We start from the raw sequence: 11,912 nt of genomic DNA, 5'->3' as shown, positions 1-11,912 counted from the left end.
AAATAAGATAATAAATAAATATATTTCAATGAAATAAAATAATAAATAAATAAAAATATTAGTAATTATTTAACCAATTTTATCATCTAGCTAGAAAATTTGTTAGAGAGATAAATAGTCATTAGAAGGGTAAAAAAATAATTTACACTAATAATTATAATATTTTATATCTTTATTATTATATTATACTATAAATATAATATATATTATATTATATAATAATATATTAATGTGTTATGTTAAATAATTTAATATTATATTATATTATGAAAAATTAATTTATTTTAATAATTAGATTACTATTATGCTATGCTATACAATATCATATTACTATATTATAATAATACTATTTTACATTATAGTAATATTATACTATATTATATATTATGTATTAATATATGTTATATTTTATTATGCTCTGTTATATAATACTATGCAATGTTCTTTATAGTAATTTTGTGATACAAGAGTACTTTCTTAGTTTACTTATCAAATACATGTTAGTGCCACAATATTTTAGAAATATAGTTACTAAATATTAAATATTTTTTTATAAAAATTTTATTTTATATAGTTTTATTGCCAACAGCTTTACTGCGAACGGCTCTTTCAAATGGGGCCAAAGCACCCCGTTCTATCACCCAAAAAAGGGGCAAAAAACGCAAAAGGACGTAACACCCCATAAAAGATCCAATTTTGTTGTGCACGCGCCCGGTGTAGAAATCATCAAAGTTTTTCAGTTCGCTCGTGGCGCAATCAAGGCGTTTCGCGCGTGAAGAGCCGACGCCTGTCTCTTTTGCCCAACGTGTCCGCCTCTTCTTTCCCCAAACAACCAAAGCCCACGTGTTCTCACCTCCTCACCGGGCGGGGACGGGATCCCCGAGCGGCGGCGAAGACCACCTGACGAAACAGACGACGGCCCCGTCGACGCGACATCCTCCTCATCTTTATCCTCCTTGAAAACCCTAACCCCCAAACCAGCAAACCTATCCACCCATGGCGGCGCTCGTCGCTGGCGGCAACGCCACCGCCACCGCCTCCCTCCTCCCGGCCACCACCACCAACTGCAAGAACCGCTCCGCCGCCTCCTCCCACAAAACCCCAGCTTTCGCAACGAATCATATCGCTTCGTCTCTGTCCTTGAGAGGAAAGGCGAGGTCTTCTTCTTCTTCTGCTTCTGCTTCTTCTTCGAATTGGGCCAAGGATAGCTGGAAATCGAAGAGGGCGCTCCAAATCCCGACCTACCCAAACCAGGAGGAGCTGGAGACGGTGCTTCGGAACCTGGAGACGTACCCCCCTCTGGTGTTTGCAGGGGAGGCGCGGAAGCTGGAGGAGAGGCTAGCGGAGGCCGCCGTTGGGCGGGCATTCCTGCTCCAGGGTGGGGACTGCGCCGAGAGCTTCAAGGAGTTCAACGCCAACAACATCAGGGACACACTTAGGGTTTTGTTGCAGATGGGCGTCGTCTTGACATTCGGAGGGCAGATGCCTATCATCAAGGTCGGATTTATCTTTCCAGTTCTAACTTCTAATGCTTTACAACAGAGACATCGTATGGTGGTACCTTTAATTTGGTACCTTGTTCTTATCTCTCTTTGATTTTTTAACGTATTCTTGTTAAATTTATGTAGAAGTGGTTGTTTCCTTACAAAATGGTGGTCTGTCCTTGTTTACAAATATTACCGTTTTTTGGAGTTTAGAAAATTTATGCAAGTATGGCCATCAAGGTATGACTTTTAAAGTAGAAATAAAACCATATTAAAGCAATAAATTCTAGGTCGGAAAGTTAGATACTTACTTGGTTGGCAAAAGATATAAGAGTGTTCTTCTGTATAATCAGTTTAAGTGGATATGATCATAACTACATGTTCGATTTATATTTCAAGACACCATCCACTTTATATCGATCTATTAAATATTTATTGTTGTTCAAGGCAGGATTTTAAAAAAAAATGAAACTTTTAAGCTTTCTGGCTACACATTTGGTTACAACGTTAACATGTGATGATCTTTTTTTTTCCCCTTATTTTTGAATAATTTCAACTCTGGAGACAGTTCCAGTCTATTGCATCACTATTCTGAAAATGAATGCTCAACTTCTAGGTGAACTAAGAAAATCCAAGTTAATTTGGGGCTAGTTGATTTTAAGATCCTTCTTTCAAATTAAATTTGACACCATTAAGTTAATAGACTATAAATAGGCATTTCAAAGTTGTGAAAGAAACAAAATTTAATTTTGTATTTTAACTTGCATTAGATTTATTAATTCAGACTTACTGGTTATACTATGGAAACTGGGAAGAGATTTATGAACAAAATGCTATGAGTGGTCATTTGTGCATGACATGAACATGACAAAGTGGATGATCTTTGGATGGGTGTGCAGTTCTGTTGAGCTTGATGAAAGTGGATTGATATTTTTTAAAAAATATTCAGTTGTTATTGTAGTTGAGGTCCACTTACCATTGTCAGCTTTTATGCAAAACCCTCTGTTTTATAATGCTTATTTATGTTTCTGTTTATTATTTTCCCTCAGTTCTTCAGCAAAGCTCTAAAAGATTAATGATACAGAAGTTAGTAATTCCAAAAAGAGTGTAGGAGTAATGTCGATAGATAATAAAGCAAGAGAAAACTGTACAGAATGGCTCGGCCTGCAAGTGGTAAAATGTGGCCCTGGTGAAGATCTTGGATTTGAGTTAAAAGGGTTAGAAACAAAGACCATACGGCCAAAATTGATTTGGATGACAAAGACCTAAGCATTTCGGATGACTTAGCCAGGGATTGGACCAATAGTGAGGTCAGATCCATAAAGCCCTATCCCAAATGGATATGATAACGCTTATCCTTGTATTATGTTTTATTTGTTTTATTGGATTTTAACCATTCAGCTTATACTAAATGATAGGGAGAAATGTATATCTGTTTTAGGACATGGATTGCTTTTTCTTCTCTCTTGTGCTAAAAAATGTTGGAGTACTGTTATTAACAAATTGCATGTGTGTTAATCAAGATTGTGCAAGAGTAGTAAATTTTTTTCTGTATTAGAAACTAATTTCATCCTAAATTTACTCTACATTTGTATTTGATTATAAATTGTAGGTGATTATAGACTTAGGACCTTTTGTGGTGACTCCTATTCAAATAACTGTTCTTTATTTATTAAGAAAATAATTGATCTTCAAATCCTACACCCCATGTAAAGAGTTGTAAGATAAGTACTATAGAATGCATCACACTTATAACTTTTTGCATAATCCTTCTATGAAACTGGACAAAGGAAGCGACTTAGTTGCAGTCCTTTTGGAAAATTTACTGTTACTTTTTTGTTCGTTGTTTTGTAGACATTAGATCAGTGGCCAGTTGACTACAAAATAAAAAAGAGATGTTGTTTGCCTGTAATATTTATTATGCATTTTGCTTTTTGTTAAATTAGTCTAGTCAGAAGATCTCTTTCTTTTTTTGACTGCAAAACTCAAAATAGCTTTTCTAAGTCAAGCATAGTTCGATACTATGTTGTTTTCTTTTTTCATTTTTCTTTCAGATAGTTCAAAGACAACAGTTTTATGCATTGGAACACTTTTATGCATTGGATGTGTTGATACGTTGATGCACTACTCTTGATTGAAAGATTAGATACTCACATAATATTGATTTGAAATACATGTTTCTTGCAACTTAAGCGAACTGGTTCCAATCCAACAAGAAGTCCATCATTTACTTTGATGCATCAAATGCAAAGTTTTGCACATTTATGGCTGTTTGGATGTTTAGGTTATTTAAACAGGTAAGTGAAAAGATAATTTTCTGTAAAGCAATTTTTTTAGAAGCAGGCTGAGGCTTTTTCTTTTTTTTCAAAAACTATTTCAAGTTTTATAACCTTCAAGGTTTTACAAAATAAGTTTTATGAAAGGGTTTTTTGCATGAATACCTTCCTAAATATCGAATTTTGCATGAATACCCTCCCAAAATTACTATTTTGCATGTATACCCTCGTAAAACACTTGTTTTGCTATTCTACCCTTTTTTAACCCTTGTTTTTTCATATATACCCACGTGATCTAACGCCGTTAAAAAATTAACGATTTCAAATTAAAATGACTATAATATTCTTATTGGGTAGATATGCAAAAAGAAATATTTATAAGGATACACAAGTAGATAGCAACTTTACAAGGATATTCATGCAATTTTGCATATTTAGGAGGGTATATTTGCAAAAAAAATCTTAGTAGATGGAAAGAATTTAGACACATTAATTAATGTGATAGCCTTCAGAATTCTGTATTTATTAGTTAATATTATAGCCTTCAGAATTTCGCATTTATTAATTATTGTTCTAGCCGTTAGAGTCATGCATTTATGCTTCTACACAAGTAGGATGAATTAATACATCATAAATTAACATAAATCTCAAGATCTTAAGTGCTACTCTTGTATTGACAGTTTTGAAATAGTCAAAGAAAGATTAAGAGCTCTGGAAAAAACTTATACTCTCTTTGCAAGGTGACATGTTCACAAAAAAAAGGGATGTTGATGCTTTGGAGAAAGTGAAAAAAGGCTTGTCATTCAATTTGTTTTCTTTTTCTAGAAGCTTTGGTTTATTCGCATCAGCCACGTATATTGTATGGGTTCAAGATAGTTATGGATGAGACTTGAAATTTGATATTTGTGCTCTATCCATGCGTTTAGCTATTGGTAGTTTTTCTTCGGTTCTGTATTTTATAGATTTCAACAACCCAGAGGAAGCCCTGTTAGAAGACTTTGTTAAGTGATTGTTGCATCTCAATACAAGTGAAAAATATAAAGCCACATTGGAATGCAAGCATAACAAGCATAACATAAGGTAGAGAAGTAAATATTTTCGGTAAATAAAAATTTGTTCACATTTTTGCAATCAAATAGAGATTATCTCATTGCAAGAATATCGTCTTGATCATTGTAGAACAAAATACATTGCTAGAGAAAAAAATAGATTCATATCCAACATAATCTCCACTGCTCTAGCAAAACATGCGATCAAATCTGCAATTAGCAAAAAAATAAAAAGAAAATTAAGCATGAGAATTAACTCTATATCAACCAATAAATTATGTTTAGTAATAATACTAAAAGTGATCTAAATAACTCGAAAGCAAAAAAGGTGTAAAAGTTGGGATAGGTGTAAAAGTGATCATATACCAATCAAGATTGTGGGTAGGCATTATCTTCTCCAACTAAAGTTTTCATTCTTTTGGTCTAGTTTAATAGGAGAAAAATAGTAGACATCAACAAGAGGAAAGAGAGGGCAAGATGGCACTGAAAGGTAGTGAGGATTTTTTTTTACTGTCCTGTTTTAGGGGATCACAAGGCATTACAGGAAAGAAGGCGATGACGAGCAGGCGGGATCGCGATCCTGATCACGAGCGGGATCTTGCTCGCAATCGGGATTGCAAGCGGGATCCCGATCGCGATCATGTGATAACAGGGAAGAAAGAATGCGACCGCAAGGACAAATTTGTAATTAAAATAAATATGATTTTATTAACGGTGTTAGAAGAATCGTTATATTCAGGGCATTTGTGCAAAAACAGTATTTTATAAGGATACAGAAATAAATATAAATTTTAAGAAGGTATTTACGCAAATTCGAATTTTTAGAAAAGTATTCATGCAAATATAGGTAAGTGAAAAGATAATTTTCTATAAAACAATTTTTGTAGAAGCAGATCGAGGCTTTTTCTTTTTTTGAAAACTTATTTTCAAGTTTTATAACCCTCAAGTTCTTACAAAATAAGTTTTATGAAAAGCAAGTAGGAAAATACTTTAACAAAACATTTATTAGGTGCTATAATTCCATTTTAGTAAAACCTAACAACCAAAAAGCCCTTTAATCTGCAGCTAAATGATCAATGTTTGATGTAATGAGGTGAACAGTGATATTGGTGTAACCCTCTGTTTGATACAAAGGATGGATAAAGGAGGAAGGCTGGTTGAGGTATCCATCCATCCTCCCATATGTTTGGTGAAACATAAAAGGATGGATGGGAATGATTTCTTCCTCTGTTTGGTATAAGAGGAATGAAAGGGAGAATGGATGATATTAGTATGATGTTTTTACTAAACTCCCTTTTGATAAAAAAGGTGCAGTGTGGATCTCGTCTTTAGTCAAAAAATTAATGAATAATTTTGTCAACATAGAATCCACCTCTCACATACTCCATCCGTCTTTCCTTGCATGCTCCCAAGTTGGGAGGATGCAAATTGATGAGCCAAGATGGATGGGCAATCCCTTGGGAGGATGCAAATTGATGAGCCAAGATGGATGGGCAATCCCTTCTTTTCACCATCCTTCTTAAGAATTTTTTGAACCAAACGGTGGATGGAGGCACTCCCTCCTTTTCATCCATGCTTCCAGCACCATCGATCCTCCCCTTCATGACCCCAACCAAATGTAAGGTAAAAGTTGAAAATTTCAAGGAAGTTCTGATTAGTCAGACAATTTTATCTACGTAAGACATCCAACTTTATCGGGTTATATCATACTCCCTGAGTACCTTATGAGCAAGTCTATCACATATCACAAATGTCAGATTAATCAGATAGGCAGGTTGATTGATGTTGTAGTTTACCCATGATTCGCTTGTTATTTACTGTATTGAAGCATTTCCTATCCTCAATCTATTACTTCAGGTTTGTTAGTTCAGAGTTGGTGACTTTTCACTTGGCTACATTGCTAGTTCTTATGCTACTTTATTCTTATTTTTTAGTGTTGTAATTAAAGAATAGTTGGTCAGCTGTAATTGCAACTCGATATATCCTGTTCGTCTCCAAGAGTTACAATTTTACATGACGGCTAATCATATCCTTAAATGAGATCTTCTAGTGTTCAGAAGCAACCTTCTTTTCAATATTGCTAAATTTGCCTGTGATATGAATTTTGTAACAATCTGTTTGATATATTGCTTACTGGTCCTTTTATCTTTGAACGTGTGCACCAGGTTGGGAGGATGGCTGGCCAGTTTGCTAAACCCAGATCTGATTCATTTGAAACCAGAGATGGTGTGAGGCTTCCTAGTTATCAGGGAGACAACATCAATAGTGATGTCTTTGATGAGAAAGCTCGAGAGCCTGATCCAAAAAGGTTGCTTCAAGCATATAGCCAGTCTGCAGGCACCCTGAATCTTCTGAGAGCATTTGCTACTGGTGGTTATGCATCCATCCAGAGAGTCACACAATGGAAACTTGATTTTGTAGAGCACAGCGAACAAGGAGACAGGTGTTTTGTTCCTCTGGATTATTCATTCTGTTCCTGTGTTCTCCTTTTTTAAATAAAATAAGTTCAGCTTTAGAATTTGGAGCTCTCCAGATGAATGTCCAAAATAAAATTGCAGGTTTAATAAACTTAAAATTTCCTTGTTACACCCCCAGACCATCTAGAATTTAACTGTCAAATGGTTATGTTCCTGTACACTCAACAAACCCATCCCCAGCACCCCCACTTCCAACCCCCTCTCTAAGACATTGATAAATATTGGATGATACGTTCATGTCCTTAAGAGTACATAACTTGAATAGGTAAATGAATAAGTTAAAAGGAAAAAAAATTCAAATGGATTATGCATCGTTGTATCTTGAGGAACCTCACACACACATATGTACATATACATACATACATATATAGATAGATAGATAGATACACATATACATATGCACACACAGATTATATATATGTATGTGTGTGTATAATTAATTAATGTATGTATTTATGTATGTATGTATGTTGTTTTGGCACATTTTAAATTTGGAGTTGAGGTTAAACTCTTGAACGGATGTTTTGAACAGGTATATGGAGCTTGCACAGAGGGTTGATGAAGCTATTGGATTTATGGTGGCTGCCGGTCTGACTGCCGACCATCCCATAATGACAACGACTGAATTTTGGACATCGCATGAATGCCTTCACTTACCATACGAGCAGGCATTGACCAGGGAGGATTCAACATCCGGACAATATTATGATTGTTCAGCCCACATGCTTTGGGTTGGTGAGAGGACCCGACAGCTGGATGGTGCCCATGTTGAATTTCTCCGTGGAGTTGCCAATCCTTTGGGCATAAAGGTGATCTTTATATCTTGAATCTGCTCTGATCTTAAAATACTGTGTTATATTGTTTAAATGATTTCACATTTACTAGCTAAAATGCACAAGCGGATGCGTAATACTGGTAAAGATTTTAGATTCGGGATAATTTAACTAAAATCTTAGTTCTAAAAAGACCTAAAAATAATTAACCCATAGTTATTTTTTTATAATACATTATATCCCTACCTCATCTCTTGGTTGAGAAGTATCTTATTTCTTTCTTGCTAAATCAAATATTCTCTCACCTGTTTGCTAGGAAGTTAGCACGAGTGCTTCTGTTCCTACAATCTCTACTCCTTTTCTTATGCTCAAAGTCTAGCAATGTTAGATTTGCTTCTTCTATAGAAGTTAACGTATTTCAATCCCTTTTAAGAGAGAAATCAATTAGTATTGGTATAGGACTGATGAGGGTTATTCTTCTTTGGGGACCAAAAAATTGGGAAAAATATAGCTCAAGTCTCTGAAGAGAGAAATCCAGTGATGTTCAAATCTTTTCTTCTATAGAAATTTACATACTTTAAGCCTTTTAAGAGAGAAATCAATTAGGGTTATTATAAGAATATTTTTTGACTTTTTAATGGACTAACCTGTTGAGGGTTATTTTTGGAATTGAACAATTAGGATAATACTCCAAAGCAGTTCAACTTCAAGATATCCTTTATTTGAAGTTATGCAGTGGTAGTATGTAAATTTTGCCTCTGAGACTAGACCGAAGGTTAATGTAACCAACAAGATGGTACAGTAAATTCTTATAATCCTGTAGGTTTATTAATTTGAGATGCCCATATTAATTTTTAGGCGTCAATAGATCAACAAGCAAGCAAGTGCTTTTTTTCTTATCTATAATGCACGTTCTGGCTTCTGTTAATAATTGCATGTTCTTGTTATTGCTACTACAGGTTAGCATTTAGTATTGCAGAAATAAATATATTTTGGTACAATTGCAGAAATATATTTTTACAATACTTTGTACGAATTTTGATTTTTGAGCTTCTGACATTGAATTACATGTCACATAGGTGAGTGACAAAATGGATCCGTCAGAGCTTGTGAAATTGTGTGAGATTTTAAATCCTCATAACAAGCCAGGAAGGCTGACCATAATCACAAGAATGGGTGCTGAGAACATGCGCGTGAAGCTTTTTCAGCTGATTAGAGCTGTGCGCCAAGCTGGACTGATAGTTACTTGGGTGAGCGACCCGATGCATGGAAACACCATGAAGGCTCCGTGTGGCTTGAAAACACGTGCATTTGATGCGATCAGAGTAAGAACAAGCTCAACTAGACCTACTTATTCTGAGTATTTGGATTGTATGCAGGAATTCTGAAACTGGACTAACATGATGCGTATTGCTGTTTCTATTGCCAGTCCGAACTAAGGGCCTTCTTCGATGTTCATGAACAAGAGGGAAGCCACCCAGGAGGGGTTCACTTGGAAATGACAGGGCAGAATGTTACAGAGTGCATTGGTGGATCCAAGGTGGTGACCTTTGATGACTTGAGCTCTCGATACCACACACACTGTGATCCCAGGCTCAACGCTTCGCAGTCTCTAGAGTTGGCTTTTGCCATTGCCGAAAGGCTGAGGAAAAGAAGGATTAGGTCATGGAGTAAGTGGGTTTTCAATGAACAGCCCCAATCTGCTGTTATGTAGAAAAGCAAGCACAGCCTGCCATGTTGTTTAATTCCTTTTTTCGCTGCATCTCGGTTTGAAGACCAAACAGTTAGAGCCAGTCTGTTCGTGCTACATATCGCATCTTTTCTTCTGGTAAAAGACTTCTCTGTCGAAATCTGAGGGACAGATTTGATTTCTGTGTTTGCTCGAGTTGCCAGTTTTTGGGTGTAGAAGCTGTAAAATAGAGCAAGTTGTTCTGTTGCTCTGACATTGCTAGCATTTGGTTTGGTCTGATTACGATAGGACCTGCACTGATCTCACAAATGCTGTGCAATTCTATTTATAAAATCCAACGGTAGGGCTGTACAGTCGTGGAACAATGCCTGTATTGAGGCTTTTGAGCCTACTGTAGTATTGAAGTAGGATGTTGTCTGCATCACATATTTCGTTGATCATTGATTCCCTTGCAGCAGCAAAAAAAGAAGAGAGAAGAAAGAAAACAGAGAAAAGAAATGGAATAGAAAATACGAGAGAGAAGAAGAAATTTAGTAAATGTGGCAGGGAAGCCTAGTAGAGGAAATGGGGGAAAAGAGAACCGAGAAAAACTCACTGTTAGATGGAGTCCTGCTTTTGAGTAGAGGGTTCCGACAATCAGAATTTTGAAGCCTGAATGTTGTCCATCCAAGTGGGCTAATTGTTAGATGGTAATTGGTGCTTCATCAATCCAACCCACTGTTATTTCCCTCGTGTGCACAGCATGAGCTATATATGCTGTTTTTTGAGGAACTAGAACTATCACCACCACTAGAAAATAGTTAAAGCAATTCAAGCTTTCCAAGAAGGATTATGCCAAAATGTTTTCCTTAAGTTTATACGTCAGAATTTGAGAAAAAGCTGAAGTTAAAAGATCCTATTGAGACACAAAAAAGACACTTCGTCGCACGTCAGAAGTATAAGAAAACATATATCCGCGCAACATGCTTGCGCGAATCCTCCCGAGGGTGGTTTGAAAATAGAACGTTAGAAGTCACTTCATTCGCATTTTCTTCAAGGGCGCCATCTTGTTCTGATACATCCCTGCCTGCTAAGCAAACCAAAAGAAGAAATTAAAACATTCATGAATGATACGAAGTGCGGTAGGATAAATAACATGATTTGAGAATTGCGAAAATTTTAATGGGGGGGAAAAAAGCCAAACTAAAGCTTACCCTGGATCCTCTGCATCTTCTGTTAGCTGAGATGAAGCATCAATCAATAATACAGGATTTTGGTTAGTGATGGGAGGTTGGTGAGGGAAAAGGTAATCTTGGTATTAATTTCCTAAGATAATCGAGAAAAGGTAATCTTGGTATTAAATGAAAGGAAGATTGAAGAGATGGACAGGAAGAAAAGTAGTTCAGGAAGGAAAAAAAATTGCTTGAAGAAAAGGACATCTGAATGCTTTTGGGCTAAGTGGAAGTGCTTTAGGCAAAAGAGTCAAAAACAAGATCAACAAGCAACATAAGCAAACAAATAAGCGAAACAATGATTGGAGTTTGGAGAGTGCAATGTTGTAAAATCTCTTCTCTTTTTTTTTCCCCACTTGTAGAGTAGAATTAATATTCTTAAATCTCTTTTTTAGGGGGTAGAGTACAATATTGTAATTTTAGGTGTGACCCAACCCAGCAAAACTCTAACTGTAGGTTGAACTCACTTGAGCCTAGTTGGTGCTGACTTTGAGACCTGGCCTGAACTTGGCCTTGCAACATTTTTAACCTGAGATTATGCTTGCAACTGATAAACATGAAGTATCAAGTAGGAAGAGAAATGATAATAAGAAAATTTATTGTAAGCTAAGCCCAATTTACTAGTTGAAGGACTATGTTGTGGCACATCCCTCATGAGGTTTAATGTCCCTAAACTTATGTGAACGTTTCTGATCCCAGTGGGATTTGATCCCATTCACTTGGTTACATACCAATTGCAAGAACTTCACCCGCTTGAACTTGATAAACTAGTATCCTCAGTCAAGTGATATTATCATTTTAATAACTAACATTAAAATGTGTATTGTAATGCCCTTCATAATGGCTTCTCTCTTTTCTATTATTCCCTGTCCAATGGTGAATAAATACGGTCACTTAATGCATCAAAGTTAAGTATAGCATGACTAAAATGATATTGCAATAGCTTCAAAAG

General features: G+C 35.9%; 1 protein-coding gene across 1 annotated transcript; it reads left to right on the top strand.

The window, feature by feature from the left end:
• Positions 1-639: 639 nt before the first annotated feature.
• On the top strand, positions 640-10,170 carry LOC103710778 (phospho-2-dehydro-3-deoxyheptonate aldolase 2, chloroplastic-like). The gene is made up of 5 exons (XM_008796661.6): positions 640-1,497; positions 6,975-7,252; positions 7,819-8,095; positions 9,139-9,384; positions 9,489-10,170. The coding sequence occupies exons 1-5, from the start codon at positions 997-999 to the stop codon at positions 9,771-9,773; spliced, it is 1,587 nt and encodes a 528-aa protein (XP_008794883.3). The 5' UTR covers positions 640-996; the 3' UTR covers positions 9,774-10,170.
• Positions 10,171-11,912: the final 1,742 nt, after the last annotated feature.

The sequence above is a fragment of the Phoenix dactylifera genome, chromosome 3 (genome assembly GCF_051530095.1).
Source record: "Phoenix dactylifera cultivar Ajwa chromosome 3, Ajwa_hap1_PhDact_Kaust_v1.1, whole genome shotgun sequence".
In the NCBI taxonomy this organism is placed as follows: domain Eukaryota; kingdom Viridiplantae; phylum Streptophyta; class Magnoliopsida; order Arecales; family Arecaceae; genus Phoenix; species Phoenix dactylifera.
This window is presented reverse-complemented; position numbering and strand designations above follow the sequence as displayed.